Here is a 25,831-nt window from a genome sequence, read left to right as displayed (position 1 = left end):
CTCCAGCATCTGCAGCCCCGGCGCTCGTGGGACATGTACCCACACCCAGCTTGCTGCAGCATCTCAGGAGTTCTCATGCCATAAAGGGCTTGGCAGGGATAAGACTTTGGATTAGAGGGGGCTGTAGTCTCGGTTTTCAACACGTATAAAATGAGATATGTGTGGAGCCTCAACACATATGGGGAGCCCGGCTGCCAGAAGGAAACAGCAGCATCTCCTCGCCGTGGCACAGCTGGACACGCACAACCACCCACCTTCCCCTGCAGTTGCCCCCTCCTCTGCACACCCCACCTGCTCCCTCCCACACCCCTCAGCCCCGGTTGAAATCCCTGCCAACCCCCCTCCCCAGCACATGCCTCATCATTTGTGTCTGAAAGCAAGGATTTCAGTAGCGTCTGTTGCTCAATTTCGTATTTTAAAGCAAACGGCCATTCCTCCTTCCCTTTATCTTCTAACTCTTCCCTAATAAATATGATCATCTTGCGAGACCTGAAAACCCATTTCCAAAATTCCCCTGGCAACTAATACAGTAAAACAAGCCTATAAATATAAATAATTATGATAAAAAAGCACAAAGTGCCAGACTTGGGTCAAACATACTCACACAGTGACACTAGCAACAAATAACTACACAGTGTTTGAATGTAGATGGAAAAAGCTGAATACAGAGTAGCTAGTTTGTTGCCCATAACTGTCAGACTCCTAATTCAGACAGGCCATATTTTATTGATAGCAGAACAGACACAGTCATAGTCCATCCCTACCTTTCCTGCTTTGTGAAAAATCCCATCCATCCTCAGGGAAGCAGGGATGGAAAAAGCTGTGGTGTTAACGTGAGGTGAAAGTATAAGGCAGAAAGCACAGTCTCAGGCTGTGTTTTCCATGTGTTTCTCGCACATCATATGCTAAGTTCAATTTTCCAAAAGCTTTGTTTTATTTTTAAAGGTAACATCTTTATTATTATTATATTTATTAGTTGTTATTATTATTATTATGCAGAGATGAGATTTTTTTCCCCCTTTGATCACAGAGCAAACAGTTTGCTTTTGAAAATGTTAATGGAGTCCTGATTTAAAACATTTTTTTCTTCACTTTTTTGTGTGTTTTTGTTTTTTAAAACGTTGCAACAGGCAGGATCTGGGGTTCGATTTTCCTCATCTTACACAAAGAAAGATTCTGGAGTTCGGACTCCTAGCCACTACCGGTAGGTCCTGCCTTGCTCAGTTGTCGTTGTCTCAGTGTGGTTTTGCCAGGCGGGGTGGGTAGGTGGGTGGGAGGGGAGGAGCTGGAAGAAGGGAGGGTATTTGTCAGCTATGTCGAGTCTTGGTTAACAACTTTGCCTCCATTCATGGTTGGTGTCCCTGAACTTTTTCTTGAGCGTCCTTGTTTTTCTCCAATTTCATGCAGCGATGGCTCTCTGTACATGCACACTGCAAACAGAAAAGACACCCGTTAACAGCTCTGAAGTCACAGAGGTTAGTGGCCGTAATTAATTATTTCTTTGTATATGAGGCTGAAATTCCACATGGGGCTGAGTATAGTGACAGCAAGCCAGGAGCCATCCCAGCTCTGTGTGGTCACCTGGCAGCACCTGAGAACAGGGTGGATGGAGGGCACCTTCTCTCCAGACCCTGTCTAAACAATGCGTGTCCTATAAAAATGTATGTGCTGGAGCCTAGACAGCCTGAGAACGTCTGCCCAAGGCATGGCACATCCCCATGTGCTGTGCAGCATAAAGCATTTATCCAACTCACCACGTGGACAAAGTCCTCATGGCTGGCCTCATGCCGTGTGAGGTGTGCCAGAGCAGGGGCACATGCCGAGCAGCTCAGCGTCTCACACCAAAGGAACCATCTCTGATGAGCTCACTGCAAATGTGGTGGGGTGTAGATGTGACTGAAATAGTGAGGCATCTCAAGGGCAGGCACAGGACTTGAGAACTTGAGGTAGGTCCAGACTGCAAATGTCATGCCTGGCTCTTTACAAAAATTAGGATAGAAAGAAATGATTGTGTACTGCTTCGTTTTGTAAAGCTGCCACATCACAAGCAATGGCACAGAGCTCAAACACCGGGGATAGAGCCCATCAGGTTTTGGTTCCGGGTAATCAAGAAGAACAAAATTTCAAAAATTATCTGAAGAAATGAAAAATACACCCCATGTCTAAAAAGGCAATGTAAGCGCTTATATTTATAACCTCCCGATTGGCAAATAAATCCTGGCAATTAGAGGCAAGCTGCAAATGACATTATTGCTCTGCGTTTTACTCCTAGCTAGATAAACAGTTATAGCCATGTGCAACAATACAGGACAGAGATAAAGTGCAGGCAACTGTGTATTAATAGAAGGGATATTGCATTGAATATATAAGCAGTGAAAAAATATTACTTTTCCCATGGAGCATTTTTCATGCAAGGCTTTCAAAGCAGTTTAAACACACACACTAGCTGGGCCCCCCAGCATGGCTGCAGGTACTGCTCTGCAAACTGTTACTGCTACCGGAGCCATTTTTTGATGAAAATGAGAAAAAAGAGAAAATGAGTGACTTGTCCCATGGGTCTGGGCCAGAATGAGCTGCCCAGACTATCGATGCTGTCTGCATGCTGCAAGGGAAGTGTGTAGCATGGCAGCAACAGAAGGACAAGGGCTCTCACATCCCCTTTCAGCTGCTGAGCTGGCCCTCATACCTTGACAAGTGTCACTCAATGACCTGGTGATGGTGAATTTGCCTGTTGTGGCAAAGTACCTAGTAAAATCTTAAAGAACAGTATGAATAGGTTAACAACCGAGGAAAACCCATGCCCTTGTGACTTCTTAGCCTGAGTTGCAGAACCTTTTGACGATGCTGAGGATGCACATCACTTCCGTGACCGACCTTATTCCCTGACCTGATGTTTGCCCAGCAGAGTTGGGTTATTTGTGCCGGCATTGCCTCAGTGCCCCTGACATTCCATGCACTAAGTTCTGCCTCAGGTGCAGTGTTGTCTTCACCCTGACCTGTCTGGTCCCAGGTTGGAGCTGGAGGGACCTCCATGAGCTCTTCCCCTGGGCAGCTGCACGTACTAAGCTCATCTATCTCACTCGCATCCATCCTGAACACCCCATCGGGCTGGGCCAGATGCTTAAGGACAAGGGCTGAGCCCGAGCAAAGCTCACAGCAGCAGCACCACGACATGTTACCCTTCCTCAGCTCCCTGCCTCTCACATGGCCTTTGGGCAAAAATGCTAAACTGCTAACAAGGCCCACAGAGTAATGAATATAAATCAGGCTACAGAAGTAAACAACATTTGCAGCTAAAAATTAAGGAAACCCTGTACCTAGCAAGCAAATAGGGCAGGAGTTGTAAGTTTATCTTCCAGACTTGTGCATGATACGAGTACTGACATGGGGCATGGCTGGAGGCTGCTCACATTGTGCTTTTCAGACAGAGTTGTAAAAGCCTCTGCACGAGATAGATAGGCTGTGCCAAGAGACCATGCCAGAAAATCTGTAGCACCATAGGACAAGCATATTTTCAGCGTTTAGAGACACCTACAGTATCAGTGTACGCAGCATTTATACGGCATCACGCACAAGATAGTGCCGGGATATTCTCCTACACAAGAGACTTGTGTGCATGTGCTGAGCTATGGCCATCGCTCAGTGGCAGCGGCAAACCCATGTGCACCGCGACACGCAGGTGTGTACGCGCACAACTGCACACACGTGGGGTTTTAAGGACAGTGTGACATGTTGTGCAACACAAGCTCTCGGATTGCAGTCTGTTACTCCTTGTACTGAGGAAGCTTGAGTGTGACTCACACACAGAGACATTAGTCATGGACCGGGGAGGGGGTGTGTGTTTGCAAATGGACTGTTGCGAGTACCCAGATTTCCCCAGCCTTAAAGTACATCTGTGTGGTTCAGGACCAGCAGCATTAACAGGCCGGTTTGGGGTCCCTGTGCACGTGTGTATGAGAAGACACACTGTCCCCGTCACCTGCCTCAAGGTAAACCAGCAGCAGTGTGACAGGCAGCGTGCCCAGACGCTTGAGAGGTCTGCTGGTGCGCACAGCATGAGGCAGCTTTAGAGGGATGAGCAATGTGGCTAAAACAAGACTCCCCTCCCTGCTTTGCCTCGCTTCTCCCACCCACCCACCCACCCAAATGCAGCCTTAATGTCTGGAAACCAAGCTAATGCTTTGGAGCTTCAATCAGATAATCAGCTCCTATGTCCTAGATTCTAATCAACGCATCCATATTCATGGTTTAACTGGAAAGTGCTGTTAGCTTGAGCCACTGTAGAGCCACAGGCGTAAATGGAAGGGGGTGAGCGGGAACAGAGCCGTGCCCATAGCTGGCTCTTGCGGCTTTCGATTCCCTGCTGACCACAGCGCCTGCCATTTACACGCACAAGGAAACAATTTTGCACAAAGAAACAACTCGCAAATTCGTCAGGAAGGAGACTGGGGGTACAAGCAAGGGGGAAGGGGGCGGTGGGGAGCATCCTTCCTGCAGGCAAAGGCATGGAGGGGGCTGCCTGTCACCCAGGAACAGCTCCATCTCCCGCCTATGCGCTGGCACAGGATCCCAGCTTCATTTCTGCTTCCCAGGCATGGCCCTGGCACACCACCCACACGGTGAAACCAAAATCACCCCATGCGGCTTCCCCGAGCGTCAGGGACCGCCTGAGTTTGGGAAGCACACATCGTTCTGTGTCCTGATCCTAGCATTTCCCACTCGGCATCGCTGCAAGTTGAGGAGGCTGAGGGGATGCAACAAACTCCACTTCCTTTCCCTAGAACACAGGGAAAAGCTTATTAGAGGACCTCAGATATATCCTATCCATCCAGCTTCACTCCTGGCTTTCCCTGCCCCAAACCCTAATGAGTTAGGAGGAACCAAACTTTTTGCAAGCTGCCGTTTCGCAGGCAGGCAGGTCGCCAGTCCTGCAGGATAGCGAGCCGCCCCGAGGGCCGCTGGCGGGGCAGGGCTGGGCACACGGCCTCTGGCAGGCAGCCCGGAATACCGGCTCTTTCCCTTGACAGATGCCACAGCTCGGGGTGCCGGTATCTGCAGCAGCGGCTGCATTAGCTAATGCTTCGGTGGAGAGAATTAATTGTCTGAGCAGCAGCTAGGGGCAGGAGGGAGCAAGTGATTATGCACCCTCGTTTTCTGCCTCTGATTACTGTGTTCTCAGCCTGCTCCCAGCTGATGCGTTTCAGAGGCATTTGAGCTGTCTATCCAGCAGCTAAACCTGCAGAATGCTGCCAGATGGAATCACAGTTTGTTCAGGTAAGAAACGCAGCACAGGATGACAAAAAGCCAAGCAAAAGCATGGTTAAAGTACATTGCATTTACCATCTAAAAAGATGATTAGGAGTTTGATAGATGAACAAGTGAGTGAGTGTGGGACTGAAAACATACCAAAGCCTGCTCACTTGAAAGAGAGACCCAAAAGAGGAGCTGTGTTAATAAAGACTGATGAAGAATGTGGGGTTTGTTGTTTTTTTTTAAAAAGAACACTTTTCAGGAGGTTTTGTGGATTAAGGTGATACCTTTGAAGCATTTTCACCAGGCCTACCACATCTTCCTACTTAACAGTGTCTTGTACTTTGCAACATCTGAGGACTCCACTTTAACAGAACTGGGATGTTGCATCCCTGGGAAAACACACTGGGAAAGATCTGGCTGTTGTTCCTTGCACATGGATATTCATGAATGGTAGTAAATGGATCAGACTAGACATTATCAAGACACCTTGGTATGTGAGACATGTTCATGTCATAAGGGCTGAAGCACCATGAGGTTGGAATTAGGGGCAGCTCTGCTGACTCAGATGGAGGCAGAGTTGTCTCCTGCATTCTGTGCCCAGATCTGCCACCACAAATGCATTCTGGCTTGGGCCAGGCGAGAGATTAAATGTAGCTCTTTTGGGAGAGCAATCTGGAAACTATACGTTCAAGGAGAAGGAAATACAAATCAGAGAGCACATCCACAATAAGCATCTGATAAAATTCTTAGTGAAGTGACTGGAAAAGTCTTCCATTGTTTGAGATGGGTTTGGATATTTAAAAGAATGAGAGGCACCATGGACAAGTAGTGTTTGTCCAGCACTAATCACTACAGACACTTAAAGAGACTGAAATTCCTTTAAAAGATTGCTTGGTGTCCAAGTGACAGTTATACTCGAGCTAATTTCTTGTGCTGTCTGGTTCAATCTATATGCCTGCACTTTAAGGGCTCATTTAGCTCAAATGATCAGTGATCAGAAATAAAAATATCAAAAGAAATGTGTTGCATATGTGTGTTTTTAACTAAAACTGGCACCACACAGTACATTAGCTGCTGCCTGCCAGGCTGTTTTCCTTGGCTTTGCCTGTGCACAGATGGGAGAGGAACTTAACGTTTCCCCTGTTATTACTTAGCAAGTTTTTTGTGCTTTTATATTGATTAAGCTTAATGCTATTTCCAAAAGCAAACAAATTCTACCTACACTAAACCAAAAAAAGCCCTCCTACCAACCAAAACCCAAAACTTTTCCAGTTGGTATCTATGACTTTCGCACAGAACACCTCCAGCATCCTGACAATCTACAGGAGTCAAAGAATTTGTGGGATTAGCACAGCATACAGCTGTAGCTGTTAAAATCATAGATAACACACATACATACACAGATGCCATTGCGTATATACGCACATGTACACATATGTAGTCCTTAGAAGTTATCTGGGAGGGTATTTCACATTTATTTATTAGTTTACTACCCATTTGCAACTCTGAGGAAAGGACTTCTGGTTTCAGAAAGCGGTACAAAGCAATGGGAGTCAAATGAGCTCCAGGAGCAATCTGGGCTTTTTTGTGTTTCCTTCCCCTGCGAACGCTCACTGAGCTGCTGCATAATTTTTCTGCACATGGCAAACAACCGGGAAGTTTCATCTCGGAGATAGTTGCCATTGAAGTGGGGGGTGAAGTGATTCCTAGCAACGTACCTAAGACCTCTGCTTCCCAGGGGACCAGATTCCTCCTTGCGTACGTTACTGTGTCAGCCATCACGGGGCAGGGCAAATGGTGGTGGTGGTGGTACCGGAGCAAAAGGAAACCTGGGTGCGTTACTGCAGGCGGAAGCTGCAAAGTACTGGCCTGAATAAGCAGCAAAGCCCACACGCTGGAGCATGTCACAGCATTTAGCAGAAGGGACATGCAAGTATCGCACGGGACGGCTTTGAATACTTCCTTACAGTCACGACAAAGAGAAAGAAGCTGTTAAAACAGGGAAGGAATTGCCCCTTTTCTGTAACATCTCTGCTTACGGAGACTTTGATGGATGCAGCACGGAGAAGTCACGTGGAGCCGAGCGCGTTTTACTCCAATCCTCCCCACAAGCCTCTGCTACCTACAATGAATCTTGGGCTTAGGAACAGAGTCCTCCGTCTGGAGTCACAGTCCCAGACAGCTGAATGCTTTGGGACGCTGACACGTGCCTCGGCTTGGGAGACTGCCAGCTCTTTGATGCAGCGGGCTCACAGAGGCTGACTGCAAAGCACGTGGAGGAGGGAAGGGGTGGAGGAGCCCTTCATTTGGCTGCCAACTTCCAAAGCGCTCACTCGCTCATGAGGTTATGTGACAGCTGTGATTGAAGCAAGCGTGGGAGGATGCAACTGCAGGAAAGGGAAGCTCTCAGGCTGGGCTGGGTTTTACAAAATGAAAGCCAGAGCGGCATTTGCTGCAATGAGAACTCCACTGTGAGTCAGGCACCTCTATTAAGCAAGGCCTTCCACGAGGAGAGCCACAGGAATGGCCTAGTTTAATGCATGCAGAAGACAACTATTGAGCCGTTCAGCAGATGCCACAGCACTACCTTAAGATAGACGCCTGCATTCAAAGGAACCCACTGATCAGTGCCAACACCCAGACAGGCCCAGAAATACCAGAAGGAGCTGGAAACGCGGCTGTGAAAGCTAGCACTTGCAGAAGACTCTCCTCCCAGCCAAGGCAGGAGAGGAGGAAACAGAAGAGAAGCTGTTGACTGACCCCACGCCTGAAGCAGGCTCCGTTCCTTAGCAAAACTCAATGAGGGCTTAGGGCACCAATCCCTCTAATGCCTCAGATAAACAAGAAAGGGCTCCCGGCTGCAAAAACGCTGTTGAAAACAAGCACAGGACAAGAGGCTCCAGGCCTGCTCTTCCAACATATCCATCTCCTCTTCCAACATATCCTCCTGTGGCAAAGGTCACAGATCTCTGGGAATGCTGAGCCTAATTTCTGTCCTCATACTTTGCTTCAGTGGTCCAACAGATATTTCAGCCTGCCTTCCTGAGCAGGCCTTTCACTCACTCACACACACTCGTCGGCCCCAGGAAGCTGTTAAAACAGCTACTAGTGCATGGACTTAGTTGCAGCCTCCACCACTTGTGAGTGGTACCTGTCAGGAAAGCACCAGTTGATTCCTAGGTCTCTCCACATGTCCAGCCCTGACCCCACAGCTAACATAACAGTAGCGAAAGAGGGCATGGAGCTGTGCAGCCAAGGCCAGCCCCAGGCTGCTGTGGCCCTGAGGTGGCCATTGGCATGTCCGAGATAGGGTCAGAAAGGCATACCTAGTTTGGGGATCAAAAAGTAGTGCTTTTTCCAAGCCAGAGAGGAAAAGAGGTCTCCTTGTTTCCGAAACCACGCCAGTACCTGTTAAGTACTAGGCTCAGCACACTAAACCTCTCCCGTACCGGGTGCCAGCTCATAAAAAGCAGAACGCCCTGGCACAAGTCTGGGGCACACTTCAGCAGTGTACAGTCAGCAGCAGGAGGGCAAAACTTCAACTCCGTGACCTTCACTCACGCTGTGATGAAGACATACGGCACGAGAGCATCTCATCTAACTTTGGACACCTATGGTGGAGGCTTCTCCACCCCCAGTGACTAACTAGGATGTCTTTACAAATGAGAAAAAAACAGGTTTACGTCATTTTAGGGTAGACATATAAAGTATATCCACAGCTGTGGACCTATTTCTCTGCCATTACTATAAACAGAGTCTCAAAGTCTAAAATCAGGCGAGATAAATCCTATCTTTACTGACTCTACATGGGACTGGAAACCCACTGAATGAGTTGGGAAAATCATCACAGAGACCTCCACATTATGGTCACAGCTGGCCTGGATTCCTTTTGAACTGCTGGCTGCTTGAGGGTGCTTTCCTTTCCCAGTAACTTCTTGTGTTGCTGGGCTTTTAGATTCATCCTTTAGCAACCCAAAGCTGAGAAACCTCTTTGGGATGATGTGCAAAGTTTATTATATGGGAGGATGAGAAGCAGATGAAATGCTAACAGCGCAGCCCAGCACCTTCCTGAAACGTTACAAACCTTGCCCTTGCCTTCTGGTCTTGCAGCCCAACACCCCCATCCAGGAAGCCCCAAATCTGCAGTTGCAAAGTCCCCCTCCCTGTGCCCCACTGACGGAGGGAGCAGGCAGATTCCATACCTTCAATGGGTTTCGGTACAAAATGTGATGAGGGTTTGGTTTTTTTCACTCGGTTTCCCTTCATAATTTGACCTTCTTTATTGAGTCCCAGGAACCACGCTCGGCCGGATTCTTGCTGCCGGTACAGCGTGGAAGAATAAATAACGTAGTAGTTTTCAAAGACAGATTCCTTAAATTTGCACTCTGGTGTGAAAACATCCTGCAGAGTGAGAGAGAGAAGAAAAAGCAATGGAAGGAATTAATCACTGATCTCCTAAATTAGGCATCACTGAGCGATACGTGATGGTCACGCACTGCAGTTAGTTTAACAACAGAAAACAACAGGCATCAGCAATACCGGCTCCCAGCAATAACACACACTAGAAAACTCCCTACTGAAAGGGAATGCCCTTTTTCCCCAGCAGAGCTGTGGTTTGCAAAACAGCCTACAGTGAATGGGCTTGAAAAATACGCAGGAAAAGTCAGGAATTTGTCAGGATTTAGGCTGGAACACTAAGCAAAAAGAAAAAAAGAGAGCTGAGAAGCAACGAGACGGCCTTGCTGCTCATCTGCTGCTCGCAATGCCTTCCCCTGGCTTTGCTCTTAACTTCCCTGTGATGGGCAAGAAATGTGCAATGGTCATTGTCCAAAACATTGAGGTTTCTTCAAATTCTTATGGGCAAAAGGCAGTTCATCAGGGGCATTTAAGTGGATTCAGAGAAACAGGAGTACAAAAGCAGGTAAACAATTTATTTATTTTCAAAAGCGACAGGAAGAAATGCTGGCACAAAGCCTGGAAATCTTTCAATAAAGAGAAAGAAGTAATTTTAAAGATTTCTGCCACAAGTATTTCTCCAGATACTGATACCTGGTCCCACACCTGCCCAGGAACAGAGGACACACAGGCCAGTCTGAGACATCCCCTGTGCTGGCTGTGGGGGTGGCTGTGCCTTTGCCACTTGCACTGGCTTTGCATAAAGTCTCAAGGAGGAAAATACACCCAACTACGGACCAAAACCCATCACATCCCAGCTACTTTTCAAAACTTTTAACACAGGGAAGTATTAAACCTCTTTTAAGAGCTGGCTGGCCAAGGGACTCTGTGGCAGTGGGCTCCCAAACCTTCACTGAAGCAGATGTGGTTGTTGGTGGTTTTTTTTTTCCCCCAGACTTTCATTTTGAGCAGAAAATTCATCCTGGTCAAACAAATGCTCCCACTGGGTTCCTTAAAACCATGACATTCTTGCAAAAAGAGCTCAAGCCACAATGAATATGCATTTTCTGAAGAAAAACTTTTAACAAAAAAAAAAATCCCCTTTTCTAGGACCCAGACAAGGTATCTCAGAGGCCTGTGAGTGAAGGCAGGTGCTGCTACAGGAGAGTGATGCAAGTCTTTGGGAGCTTCTCCAGCCTTGCCAATGGAAAATCCATGACCAACATCTGAGCAAAGCATCTGGAGTAATGCCACATTTACTGGAGACCTCATTTAAGAGTGAATATTTTGAACATTCAGCAACACTGAGGTATGTATTCCCAAGTGCTTCGGGGGTTATCTAAAGCGTTGCTGGTCTGACAATAAATCCAGCCTGCAACAGACCTACGGAGACAGGCAGGCTTGAAGCCACAGAAGATAAAGTGCAGCAGAAAGCGCGGGGCTGCGCTGCACACGTAAAGTTTGCATCAATCATTAGAGCCACACAGATAAAACCACCATCAGCCCAACGGGTCATTTTGCCCTATCTGAAGGTGTCTTCCTTGCTGGAGAAATAAGTATTTTAGAAGAGAGTGAAACAAGAGAGATCTAGATGATTTTGGCACTATAAAATAGTGTTTGAAATAGCTCCCCAAAAGATCAAGCGTTTAAGCGCTCCTTAAATCTGCCCTTTATCTCCAGGCTTTGTCTTGGCTTGGAAGATGCAGCTCACGGGGGAGCCGGGCAGTTTGCAGCAGCTGCCGGTGACCAGCTGGCTTTGGGGTCTCCTTGGCATCAGGCCCGACCGGCAGCAAACCCCGCGATGGAGAGCTTCTCTAAAACCAAACTGGACAACTCAATCTCCTTTTTCATGCCCTGGTCACCCCATGAGTAAAAGTTTAGTGAGAAAATTCCCCTTAGGAAGACTGAAAAGTTGGTAGGCTGTGAGGGGTAGCTACCAACTTGACCAAAACATGGAATTTACTGTGCATTTGAATTTACTGGATTTACTGGTTTTTCAACATCTGTTTTAATTTCAGCATGGAACAAAGACTTATTTTCAAAGAAGCAGAAATATAAAAGCTAATGCATTTTGAAAATGTTGTTTCAGAAAGGAAAAAAAAATCCAGATTTAAAAAAAAAACGTATTTAAAGTTTTCAGATACGTATCTATTTTTAAATTACCACAGTATATTTGATGACATGCAGCAGTTCATAATAGCAGATGCCATAACGTATATCCACTTGTACCAATAAAGCAGCAAAAATATGTTATTTTAAAGCAGATGCGTTTAGAGACATCAACTTCATGAAGATTTAAGAAAAATAAATTTCCTTCAAATGTTTAAGCTCCCCCACAAGCAAACAAACCTGTCCCATTGTTTTTGTGAGTTGGCTGGTTGATTTCTCATCCCCCACAATTCAGCTGAAATAGCACTTCAGGACATTAACCATGGCAACTCCACCAAGAAACATCCCAGCTCTGTCCACTTGGCAATTTAGAAAAAACACAGATTTGACAGCTAAGTTCTAGTTAAATAATGCCATTTTTATTCTTTATTATTAACCTTCTTATGTATATCACATCATCAGCAACAGCCAGTGTCCCACTGTGCTGCGTAAGGACACGCACCAAGATGCAATCCATCCTACTACCAAACTGACACGCCGCAGGGTCTTCACAGGTCTGAGCACCAGAAGTCTTTGGTGTGTGCACTACCACGTGTAGACACAACACAAAGGGCAAGCAGATGGAGAAGGAGAAAGCAGTTCACCACAAAGGAGATGGGACACACAAGCAGGACACAGACCACCCCCAAGCACTGTCTGGGGATATTTGGGGTGTCCTCTAAATCTATTTAACATGCAAACCCTTATGTTTCATTTCATTGGTATCTTCTTGGTGGCCAATGTCAACCCTTCAGCTACATCGTGTCACTTAGTTTCTGCACATCCCTCTTGCTGACGGCTTTGGGGCTACCAATAACAAAAGGCTCTTGGAATATTAACAGCAGAACCTCTCTATATGCTTACTGTCAAAATTAATTGTGGCAGTTATGTCAAACCAAGTGGGAACTGCTGTTTCAGTTGACTGGGGCTGAGAAGAGCTGGAAAGAGGAAAGTACAGGTGAGCTTAACAGGCTTCACATATATAATAAAGCAGTTCTTAGCAGCCACTGGTGCACAGACTGAAATCTGAGATAACTGAAGGTATTTTTGGAAAATCACTGAGCTATTGGCCAGACCTCTGGGGCATGCAGGTTGTTTTTTGTTTGTTTTGTTGGGGTTTTTTTAGGATTAATTCAGCGGTGATGAAACGTGCTAGATGGGCAGATCTGGAGTCCAATACTTTCTCTTCATCCCACAGACACAGAGTGGGTAAAAACAGCAAAGGGATCCTCAGGCTGTGTCCGCCACATGCTTCTGACAGGGCATAAGGACATCCTCCTCGAGAGGTAATGGTATGGTAAGCCCTGGGGTCAGGAGCACCCACTTCACTCTCTCACTTAGTGCACAGACCTTTTGAAACAGGCTTATAATGAACCCCACTCAATTATTTTCCAGCTCTCCTTGACAGGGATAGCATGACCAGCTACAAGACAGTGAGAGGACAGATGGCTTCATCTTTTAATCACCGATCTTTTTTCAGTCTTTAAACAAAGAAAGAAATCGTGACTCTGTTTTCTGTACAAAATTCATAGAGTTCTCAGTCCCCTATCATCACCTTCATGAACTCAGCTCACTCAGAAAATCCACCAGCTGTCCTCATTAAAAAGCATGCTTGCGATTTGGAGAAAAGAAAAAGGAAATTTGGCTGATGTTATGTTAATGTGAAATATGTATCTTTGATTAAATTATTTTTGCAAAGTAAATAAATATTTTTTCTTTTTTTTTTACTATTTGGAGATTTAGAGCCTGAGGTATTTTGTTAAATGTCTATAGATATTACTGAAAGCAGTTTCAAAAAAACGGATCTTCTTTTAATTGTTAAATTAAAAACCTGCATGAAATACTTGTAAAAGAAATGTTAGTAATTTACATGCAAATTGATTAGCATCTGCCTGCAACTTGTTTTCTGTATCTCAATCCAACCCCTTGAACAAAAGGCAATTCCAGTAAGAAGAGTAATTAGATTTGCTTTGAAAAACAAACATAGGTCTGGCTTATACTAACTCCAGTTTTACTGGAAATTACACAGTCTAGAAAAAAATACAATGGTATCTATAACACAGAAAATTAGGGAGACCATATTCAATGACAGTTGCAACCAAAGAAGGGAGCTAAACGGATGCAAGTGCCATTTGGGAGGGATTCAGTGTCTCAGACCTGCTCAGGGAGAGTGTAAGGTACCATGGATTGCCCCAAAAGCTATTTCTGGTTTAGAAAAGTGAGATGTTTCATTTATCCTTGATCCCAGTAGTGTCTCCTGCCATCTGTAGATGGAAATGTGGATGGGACTTACAGGCACAAGCCAATCTCTATATCACTTGGGCCAGTCTGGTCCTTCAGAGAGCTGTTGGGAATGTCTGGCCCCATCTGCACCCCTTCCTAGCACAGGCTGGGGGTGATTTGTGAGAGGACAGGTTTTTTTCTAATCTACCTCAGCTTTCACCTGCCCTGGTCAGGTAAATCTAACCAAGCCTCTTGGCCTTGAACACAGTAAGTTTGATTGGACCCTTCTTTGCACTTCTGTAAAGCTGGAGAAGCTCCGCAGATACCAGTGCAGAAGCATCACTGTCAAACCTGCGGACATGATGCTGCAGCGTATTCAGGGAACGCACTGCCACCCTCCGACATCTCGGCTCCTTCAAATAATGCCAATCCAATGGTGTCACAGCCCCGGTGCTGCTCTGAGCAAGAGAGCACAGTGCCAGCCCCTGCCCTGGCTGGGGGCATCACCGCCACTGGCACCCTGAGCATCCTCAGCCGGGACGTGCAAAGAAAGGGTGTCCCTGTAAGCAACAGCACGGTGCTCCTGGGTACTGATCATGAGAGCAACCAGTTTGCTCCCTTGTTTGTTTAGACCAAGCTCTGACTGGCACGGAAGCCCCTCATGTCCCCACACCATGGCAGAAATGGTGACACGTTTCCATGCTCAGGGACAGAGAGGAAGCCGGCAGAGGACCGTCACTAGCTGGTATGTTCAAACCCAGCGGCTCACACAGCGTCCCCCTGGACTGGGCCACTCGTTTGTGTTGCTTGCCATTTCCCTACAAACACTCTCAAAACTGCCAGATAAAAAAAAAAAAGAGAGAGAGATCTTTTTTTTTTTTTTTTTAAACTCAAGCCCTCCTTTTATTATAACTCAAAGGAGAATAGCAAATACACCCATCCATACACAAACCTAATGACTTAATAAATTTAGTCACTGAAACTAGCAGCAATAAAAGAAAAAGCCCATTCAGCAAGTAGCTGGTGCCACAGTTTAGGAAAGGGATGTTAATTATGAGCGTTGAAATATCTAACACACTCCCAGAGCAACAGTTTTCCTTTGTTTACAGCACTTACGGGTTTCTCTTTTATGTTCTGCACAATTACTGGGCCAGATCTTCAGATGGGATAAAAGCACTAAACTGCACCAAAGTCTATGGCATGACAAGGCTTCCCTCCCAGAGAATCTGGCTCAGGATACTTAGTGATGTTAGTGTTAATACTTAGAACTCATCAAGTAATTTAAAACATACTAAGTAGGAATCATAAATATCATCAGAGCTATCAGCCGTGGCATTTCATTGTGGTTGCGGAGGCAGACCATGGAACGACTGGGTCATGTTCACCGCGTCTATATAAGCACCGCTCCACACTAGGGGAAAAGCTGGCATTGCAGAAGAGCATCTGCCCTATGGTGCTCTTTTCCCAGTAAAGCCCATTCCGCATTCCCCACCGACCTCAGCCAGAGCAGGGTTTAATCAACATCCCTCTGGTGCCAACAGCACTGAGAAGTTCAGCATCGGTATCACTGCGCATAGACCTGTGTGGGTAAACGAAGACACTGGATCCTCAAAGACATTTGGGCTCCCAGATGAAATGCAAATGCCCAACTGCCATTTAAACCTGTGGAAATTCGGAGACTAAACATGTCTTTGAATATCTAAGAATTTGTGACCACAATTCAGCTCTCTGCACGGCAGGTGGAAGAACTCATATTTGGGACAACAAAACCTCATACCATAGCACTTGACCCTGGCATACCGTTATTCCCAGGTCTTGAACCATGTAGGTCCTGTTCACAGGATCAGCCCTATGCAGACCACAGCAGCACTCCCGCAGGCAACGATGCCGTGCACACAGCCTCATCGAGTTCAGCATCCTCCTGCCTCAGTGCAGCTTCTCCCATGACCTAGGGTTGCATCTGTCTGCAAATGCTTTAAAATAGTTATAGCTGAGCTCTCTCTTGGCATGTGATCAAGAACCGCAAATGTACATCCAAACTTTACATCTTATCACATCTTTGTCCAGATGGCAGGTGATATTCTACTGTTCACACTCCACTTTTCCTCCCCCTTAGAGCTCCATAAGAAATTGGTGACAAGTCTTCTCGGTGGCCTTTTAGAAGCAGGAGAGAGCAGACAGATTTTAAAATAACAAGCTGCTACATGGGAGTGTACAGCCCTGCTGCTGAGCAGAGATTCACTTGATGAGACAATATGGTATCTGCAAGTATTCTAACTCTGTCTGGATCATCTGTGGGTTGGAGGGAGCACATTTTCAAATAAACCACCATCCATGCAGGTCTGATCCCCTGCTCTGGGAGCTGAGAAGCAAGCAATCCAACTTACCACCTCTGAAAAACATAACTAGAGGGCTATCTGGGCTATCTGCCCTCACTTTTGTAGGAACTCCCTGTGCTTAAGGTACATAGCTGTTCAGTTGGCTTCACTTTAAAACGCCCCAGCAAGAGATGGAGTGCAGGTCTGCTAAGTCTTGAGAGCTGACCCAATATTCCTAGACAAGCAAAAAAATCAAGTGCTGGACAAGCCTATGTAATTAAGCTGCAGATCTTTAACTGTGGACACAAGCTGTCCTAAAGCACCTTTTACGTGTTCAAGGACTGATTAATTTATCCATGTCACCACAGAGGAAGTTTGAGAATGCTGGAGACAAAGGTGTGACTGCAGCATGGACGTGCCCAAGGTAACCCTGCAGCAGCAAGGACATCTGCCCGGGCACACAGCAGAGGAGTGACCAAAACCCATGGCAGGTTCTGGAAGACGTGCTGAGCTCCATTCTGCCCTGGTTAATGGGCTACCTAGATCAAAATGAGCTCGTATAGATCCACATGAGCTACGGTCTCACATCTGGCTACAAAGCAGATGAACCCAATGAGTTTTGGGCATCCAAATTCAGACCTGTCCATCCCACCATACCTCAGTATTGTGTAAAACACAATACTTTCAGCTCTTGGCCTGTCCACCGTGCAGGCATATTTTTACCAAGTACCTCATAAAGATAAAAATGCCCAAATTCACTGTGTTGGCCTTTGGCAAGCTGCTCACGCAATCCTGATAGGAATACAGCTTTCAGCTTAATGAGTGCTGACAAGAACATAACTCAGGGATGACTTTTCAAGCCAGGCTGCTCAATTCCCTATCTCCCTGAAGAGCCTGGGTAGGCTGGGTGAGACAACAGGCTCCATGAGTAAGATTTGGGTACCAACAACTGCGCAGCTCTGTGTACAGTGCTAGCATCCAGGGAAGCCTGCGCATTGAGGAACTCACCGATAGCACACACAGAGCCAGTGACGTATTTTGTGTTTTGCTTCACTTTTTCTTAACGATGGACCCCAAATTCAAATTCATGGTTAGATGGAATAAATTTTCATCCCTTCTTTTTAAAATATAAGGTATATTTGGATTTTAATTGTTTTTTTTTTTTAATTTTGGATCTTATTTCAAGCTGGAATTTTAAAGTCTCTTAAGATTTGGAGCTATTATGAACTGGAGTAGTGATCGCAGCATAGCTCATTCACATGGCACTTGGCCCACCCAGTTCAGCATCACTCTTCTAGGAAAGCAACTGCTTCCTATGGAGCGGGGTTTTCTGACAGCACTGTCTCTGATATTGCATTCCTGGCAGCCTGGGGATCTGGTGAAACCCCAGGATAATTTCTAACCCTGGGAATCCCAACTCATCCATTGTCTTCTCTACATTCTGTTTTTCTGACAAAGTGTCTGAAATCGGTAACAACGTTATCAACTCTGCTTACTCCAAAACAGTACCCAGAAATACATCTTTGCATTCAGAGATAACGAACATGAGATAAGATGAAGATATGTTAGTTGCATACAAGAAAAACAGATTTCCTAAATTAGCATTGTACTGTCTCATCTGCTAAAGCCTGAAATAACTATGAAGAAAAATAATAATGTAAGAACCCTAGAAACACAACCAGATGGGATGCTTTGAACCTGTCATCTCTATGGGGCCAGAGAAAGTTTCTTGGCATTGATTTGAGCCTGAACACAGGGCACAATAAATTGATTTGTAGCCTTTGGTCACTTTTGCAATATCGCTATTTTTATTTTGGTTGATAATAATGACAACAATGTATAAACTAAAATAATGATTATGCATTTATAGACATCACCCTATTTTCTTCTGATAGTCAAAAGAAACCTCTCAGTGGAAAATCAGCAGCCAATATTAGCTTTATCATGCTACTCTTTATATCCAAATTATCCTCAAAGGCTCAAACTACAGTGTGAATAAAAACACCCTCACCATGACAGGAGTAGAGGGAAGACCTCTTATTTTCTACTTTTTTGTGCTGACATCCTGAGAACTGAAAGACCAACTGGCTTGCTGGGTGTTCTGTAAAACAAGAGGTGCTGGAGCTAGTAAAGAAACTTATTTCCCCCAGGTTCCAGTTCAGTTTCTTAGGCAAAAGCCCTCTCTTTCTGATATAAATGAAGTAATGTCATTATTACAATGTCAGGGTGAAGGGGACCGTGAGCGAGTCCCAGTCCTTGTATGGCAGAGTCTCCAGTGAACGGTGTTTTAGCACACAGACAAAACCGTGCTTGTTCTTACCCAACGGTACGGAGCTGGGCACGGAGAAGGTCTGAAGAAATAAAATGGCCTTAGCCCAATTTTCTGTGTAATTCATTTTTTGAAGTAACATGTCACGTGGGCAGAAGATAAGAGGAGTTGCCAAGGAGCTCACCAGGCCTATTACAGCCATAAGCTGCTGATGTACTGAGATAGCCTCTTTGCTTTGACTCGAATTCAAATCGCAAGACTCGGTGGAAACACATCATCTCCGACACTCTCCCTATCTTTTCTAATGCTGGAAAGATCTCTCCTGCATTAAACCAATTTCAGAGCTGTCATGCTGGAAATTCAATTTCTTTGCTGCTAAACCTTCCATCCTGAAAATGAGTGGTGCTAGATTATCAGTATTTTGACAGCTTACTGACAGGTTGGCTACAACTAGCCAATTAACAGCAAGCCCTGTGGTCTAAAGCATCCACTGAGGCTGGGGTGAGCTGGTGTTGGACAGGCAGGTTCTTACAACCAAGATGAAATGTTATCAAGTGTGACAATTTATGTGGCTTTTCCCTCCCCCTTGTACCAGCTGCTGCATGGCATATTCTTGGGCAGTTCTTGGCAGCTCTGCTGCCCACCAGCAGAGCCAAAGGGAACCCACCGAGGTCTGTGCCTCAAAGCCTGGGTCCCAGCACCGTTTCTGCTGACGAAGCCAGCAAAAAAGGTGAATGGTGCTTCCCTAAAATCTGCCAGGGTGACCCATCTTTGCTGAGGGCTGCTTTACCGCAGCCAAGCAAACTATGTGCCCAGCACTTCAAATCCCTCCGTTCATCATCCCAACCACCAGTGAAAGTAGGTACATGCTAAAGGAAGACTTGAAGAGGGGTTGCTGGCACATTTCTGCTGGTCCTGAGCATTATCTACTGCCAGTGGAGAGAGCTTGTTGGTGAACACCTGTCACATAACTGAGGCATTGGATTTTAATTCCTGAGAGCAGGCTCGTCTGCCCGTCCTGACTCCTCCGGGCTCTGTGTCCTTGAGCCAGACACCTTGGGCTAATGTCCCATCTAATATTCTTTGAATTGCTCATTGTTTATGAAGAGCCTGTGTTTGGTCACATACAATAGAGGGACACTCAGCCTGAGGAACGAATGAGCCTCCAGCTCCTCAGAATGTGTTTGGGAGAGAATGAGAGGAGAAAGAAAGTGGCATGAAGTTCAGACAGCCCTTTGTTCATTTATTTTTTGGGAATTCAGAAAATCAGCCAACTTTGCTGTGATAGAAGTCCCATCCACATATTGACCACAGTATTTCTGCGTACCCTGAAAGAGCTGACACATTTCACAGCCCAAAACAACTTTACAGAGAAGACCTGGCTTATTTATACCTTGCACAGATTTCCATGATATGTACTGACATATGTGCTGACAACCTGACTTGCTCTTTTTCTGTTAGTTTCTTTTGACGTGAAATAACCTGTGGACAATGCACAAACATTTTGAATAGACCCAAACTATGCCACAGCTTAGATTTGACTGTTCCAGCTTATGCAGCCAAGTGACCCATCGTGGCTGATGCTTTGCTTCCCAGGAATCAGACAGATGGAAGTATATCATCAAGGATTTTGCAGTAGTGGCTACAGTGACATTTTTCACTCTGTTGCACACTTTGCTAGAGAACTCAGATTAGCTTTGGCATCTGATCCTGTTCAGAAGCCAACTAATGACTGCAACTTCCAATCTAAGATAATATAGTCACTCTAGAGAGAATAATATAATATACTTACTCTATTTGGCACAATGCACAGTAAAGCAGGAGACCATTTTATTGTGTTACCAGTATACAGAAGACTGTGCAACTGTCTTTAAATTATATGACCCAAAATACACCAAATCAATCCAGAGTTAAAAATGGCTATTTCCTATTTGTAGCTACTTATTGCAGCACGCAATCTCAGTGAGATCCAGGGTTTACAATCAGATCTGTATACATTTGATTTTGTTTTACAGAGGCTGTGTCTACAATATAGCACCGAATGCGTAGAGGGAAAACTGTTGGTGGCAAGGGCTGGACACTCACACTGTGCACATTTCAGGATGGGTTCAATCTGGTCTAGCTGCCACCTGGTCCCATCATCTGCACATCTGGCACTTTAGGTGCACTCCTGGAGGGCACCCTTCAGTTTAGCTTCATCCAAAAGGAATTCAGTTTACACAGCCTAAGACCACTCTGTGGTGCAAACCTAAGAGTTGTATGTGAGGGTGATTGGAAGACTGGCTCCAAAAATGCACTCCTGGGCTGAACTAAAACACTACTCCCAGAGATGACTGGGATAGTTGTCTTACTGCAACGGGGTATAATAAAGCAGGCATGTGATGGATGTGAAATGTCAGCAACCTACTGTGCATTGGTGATCCTTAAAAGGAGCCAGGGGCCCTGTGTGCACTGATCTAAACACACACTGGAAAAACAGGGATGTGAGCAGCATGCTGTAACCTGGGTGGTGGCTGTACACAAGGTCCTCTTCTCCTGCCATACGGAGATTGCTCCTTTATGATGTGAAATGCCTCACAGCCACACCAGGTATAGGAACAAGAAGCCTTCCAAAAAGCACTTAACCACCAATATCCAAAAAGAGAAACAGCCACATTAGCAACAACAACAACAAAGGTCAGTTGTCAAGCCTGCCTATTTAAATCTCAGTACCTTGCTTGCAGAAAGCCTGGAGTTTACTATGAGTCACAGCTGGATCCTTCAGAGGTCTGAAAATATTTTTATTAGCATGATAAATTTTAAAGAAATCTTTTAATCTGTTCTAGCAAACACATTGAGAAGGGGAGAGAGACCTCAGAGCTGTGCTGACTATATCACTGAAGAAGGAACCTGTCATTCCTGCTTTCTTCTGTGCTACTCCAGAAGAGGGGGAGGGGGAAAAAAAAAAATGGACCCAGAAAAGAAAAACCATTTGCTCATGGGCATAACAGCCCTTTCTTACTATCCACAATATTTCATAGTTTTCGTCTGTTTTCATCAACGCTAAGTCTTGAATCATTAGTGTAACAACAAGAGCAGAATTGGATCCTCTAAAAATCACTAAAGCTGGACTACACATTCTGTTCAAGTAATAAACATTGATTCATGAATGTTTCAATTAAAATGGATATGATCACTTTGATAACAAGGGAAACAAAGGAGAAGATGAGAAGTCCTGTGGGAACATAACTTCTAGTGCTAGAAGAAAAAGACACAAAGATAACCTGTCCCAAAGCGTCTCATTTAACTCAACCAAAGGTAGGGACTTCATGCAAGCAGAATGATTTAGCAAAACTCTGTTATCTGATGATGTATTCATACTAACGGACCTGAATAAGCACTTCTACCCCTACAGTCTATGGTGTGGGGTCAGCAACAGGCACACAGTGTCCCACCCTGTCCAAATCTGTCACACAGGACAACGAACAGTGTAGACATGAACAACTGTCAGCATATTTCACAACACAAAAGCGTTTGGAAGGTAAAAACCTGTGAAGCAGAAATTCAATCAGGCAAGTGGGAGAATGCTTATAAAATCATTGCATTTTATTTACTAGTTTTACACTACTGCATCTCTGCTGACCTAACCAAAGCATATTAGCAAACTGCTAATACACACAGAAATACATGCAACAAGCCTGTGCATTTAGAGGAATACACAGAAAGTAAGAGCACCGTGGGAATCATTTTACTTAGAAGAAGGCAGTAAAAAAATATGAGGCATATGAGGCACAAAAGAAAAATAATGAGAGCTGTGAGATTTTACTTTTTAAGCCAGTCATTAAAAAAAAAAAGCTTTCAACTGACAAGGATGTTTTCTAAATTTAACTTTCATATTGGAAAGTCTTGGGTTTTGTTCTTTTCTTTTTTTTCGTTAGCGTAAACTTGATAAAAAATGAGGCGTGATAATCCTGGCACTGCACATTTTCAAAAGCCATTTTTTAGCTTTAGCCTCTTCAGAGGGTGCAGATAATATTTGCATGGATACAAAGCCCTTACAGAAAGAATGTTCCTTAAGGGCAAGCTGGCTGTAGGGTTTAATACAATAGGAACTAAGATTCAAATCAGCAGCATTCACATTAATAGCAATTAAATCATTTATTCATATCAGGCTCTGGAAGCCTATAGAAAGACTAGGTTATTCTGAAGGGCTCAACTCTCGTAAACTTTGTTGCATGACGTACTTTCAGTTGCCGTTGTAAGGGCTGTGCATTCATTTTTACAAGTCTTGATGTACACTAAAGCCCTTTTTTCCTTCTTTCCCCAATTTTGTGAATGGAGAAAAAGATTTCTGTGCACCCAGTATTGTCCATATCAAGGAAGCTGTCACCGTGATGCAGCACAACCCATGCTCCAATGCAGCAGGACACAGAGCATGCAATGTGGAAGGGGCTCCCTGAATTATTTGATCCAGTCCTTGCTATGGCACACCACCAATACTCAACAAAGCTCCATTTATAACCCTCTGCTTTCTTTCCCCGCCCCAACTTGTACTCCAAAGCTCTTTCAGAAGCCAACTGCTGCAAGAGCTACAAATCTTCTGCTTTCCAGACAAAATCTATCCCAAAGTCCCCAGTGACACAGGTGCCTCAAGGTTCAGGGGTCTCAAGGGACTTCTGTGGAAAGGGTCAGCAAGGAAGACAAGCGGGCTGTTCAGACAAACCAACTGCCTGCACCCCATCAGCAAGCCTAGCATGGTGCTGCTGCTGGCCACCTCATGACCATGGGAAAAGCCATGCATCACATCTTGCCTGTGAGGCCAGAGGAACAAGCAGCAGGTCCATAAAGACTAACATGAGCTGCAAAACACACCAACAAGGTGGTATTCTGCACTAAAACGTTCTCAGCCTTTTTTTTCCCCCCACTTGTGTCCTGAGCCCTACTGATGACCTTGATCCATTTAATTACCTCCATAACCAAATTACACTGTAGCAGAATGTAATTATGCAATCAAGTAATGAGCTATGGTTTTGCTCTTGGTCTTGTATGCAAAGCCACCTTTGAAGAGAGCGATAAAAGAGGCCATTATTATAAAAGGATAGCGCAGCCCCATGTACCAAGTACTGGCCATGATACAGGGGACAATCCACTGGCAACACTGATCCATCAGCTGCTTTTCACGGGCAGCTGGCAACCTTCTCCTACATGCCAGAGCCTCACAGCCAGCGCTGTGGGTTTCATCCCAACACCAGACATATGCTCATGACAGGCATGCTGTGTGATGGGGCAGCGTTCCCGAGGATATCAACTTCTCCAGCAGTCATCTCTGCTTCAAACATGCTTATTAAAACTGACTTAAGAACAGTTGTACTGAGCCAGACCAGCAGTGGCGCCAAGGAAAAGGTATACAACCAGGGCAAACTTGTAAGGAGCTCGTGCATGCCGGATCTGGTGACGGTGCCCTGGTGCTCAGGGAAAGTATCCAGCTTCCCATAGGAACGCACGAATGTGGCAGGTGTTGTGTGTTCAGAGCAGGGTGCAGGAGCTGACGTAGCTCCCTGAGGGAAGGCAAGAAGGGTCTGAGCCAGGAGAAGCTTCAGGGAAGTGTAATGGGAGGCAGATTTCCTGATGGAGCTCAGCTTGGAAGAGCAGCTCCAGGATTGCACTTTGCTGCCCAGCCTGGGGGAGGCTGTGCCCCCATCAGGTTTCAGCCTGTGGAGAATTTTCCTGTGTTGCATTAGATTTTGAGGTGGGTGGAAGGAAACGGCAAAAGAGGATGTGATATTTTGGGGAGAAAAGAAATTGCCAAATGCAGTTTTGACCATTGCGATACTTGGCTGGGTCGTGCTAGACTCAGACTTCCACAGGCAGTTCAGAGGGACAGAAGCAGGATCTTATATCTAATGCCACAACTAAGGGTGGAGGTTTGCCCTTAGGGAACCAGATGGTGCCTATGAGCAGAGCAACTGAGTACTTTGAGCTACTCACTCACACAAGGGTCCTATGAGGGATGGAGAAAGTCCCACCATGGTGAGAAGGTAAAGGGCCCAGAGAAACAAGGTCAGGTGCATAAGATTCTTCAAAAGGCTGCATCAGAGGCAGAACCTGGATTTCTGAATCTCAGCCTAATGCTTTCAGTGTAAAAGCTTTTCTCTGCCCTGTTCAAGACAGTATGGGAAGGCACTGGCATGCCAGACAGAGCAGGATTCACTGCAGCCACAAAACACTCCCCTTTATTTCCAGTCTGCAGGAAACCTCCACTCTATACCACCTTCTGAGCCCAAGAGCCCCAGTACTGAGGCACAAGACTGCTGCAGCCCATCTCTTTTTGGACTCTAGCAGCAGCAGCATCAATGTTTGGGAAACATAAAGTCATTCAGCAGCAACGCCAAGCACACACACATCAAAAAACTGCGAAAGGTCCATGGAAATGAATTCCCTATCATCAGCAGCAGCTTCTCCTTTTGCAAAGATAAACAGCTTTTTATGTATGCAGTGTATGTGCTAGCATGTAGTCTATAGCTGACAATGTTCAGCCTCCAGTATAACTTGTCAAAGCCCGATATGCCTTCCCTTAATCAATGTGGCAAGCTCCTGAACACCATGTGCTTCAAGCAGTGGGCTGCTGTCCCTGTAGGCAAAAGAATGAAGCGCACTGTCATTCTTGCTGCTGTACTTCGACACATACAGCTCCTGGTGATCAAAAGCCAAAAGAGAGCTGGATGTAGCTCACAGCTTCACCAGCACAATCCCTCTAAGCTGTGGCTCCTCAAAAGGCCCTGAGATGAGGTGCTGCAACATCCCTTGGCTCCATGTGAAGACATAAACCAGAGAAAGAGATGACAGGCAACGTGGGATGGCCACAGTACCTCAAGGGCCTCTTCTTGTCCCAGTTCTAATTGTGCTGTTTCTTGCTGTTCATTTTGAACTGAATAGGATGAGGGTCATCCCAGCATGAATCATTCAAATTACCCCTGTATTAGCTGCTCCACACCCCTATGCAATGCTGGGACAAAGGATGAATCTGTGCAGACAGTGACTAGAATATTACAGGGTTAGGAAAATTTGTGGCCAGATATTCAGTGTTTATAAGCGGAACTGCTGAAACCAGACAATTTATGAAAATGTGATGACCACGGAGCAGCTAGGGATACCTGATGTGTGGCTGGCAACCCCACAGCTCCAGAAGCCATTTGAAAGCTAAAGGTGTGCACTCAGGGACAGAGCACCGGGGAGATGTGTCGGC

General features: G+C 45.6%; 1 protein-coding gene across 1 annotated transcript in view; it reads right to left on the bottom strand.

Annotated features, from left to right (window-relative positions):
• Positions 1 to 774: 774 nt before the first annotated feature.
• FGF12 (fibroblast growth factor 12) overlaps positions 775 to 25,831 on the bottom strand; it is a 103,946-nt gene continuing 78,889 nt past the window's right edge. Inside the window, exons 4-5 of the mRNA XM_082003766.1 lie at positions 9,456 to 9,654; positions 775 to 1,430 (exon numbers count right to left, since the gene is read on the bottom strand). Coding sequence (XP_081859892.1) covers positions 1,312 to 1,430; positions 9,456 to 9,654 — 318 coding nt within the window. The 3' untranslated portion in view covers positions 775 to 1,311. The remainder of the gene's footprint in view (positions 1,431 to 9,455; positions 9,655 to 25,831) is intronic.

Source organism: Phaethon aethereus (assembly GCF_964289735.1).
Source record: "Phaethon aethereus genome assembly, chromosome: 9".
Lineage (NCBI taxonomy): Eukaryota > Metazoa > Chordata > Aves > Phaethontiformes > Phaethontidae > Phaethon > Phaethon aethereus.
The sequence above is the reverse complement of the archived record's forward strand: the minus strand, read 5'-3'. Positions and strand labels throughout refer to the sequence as shown.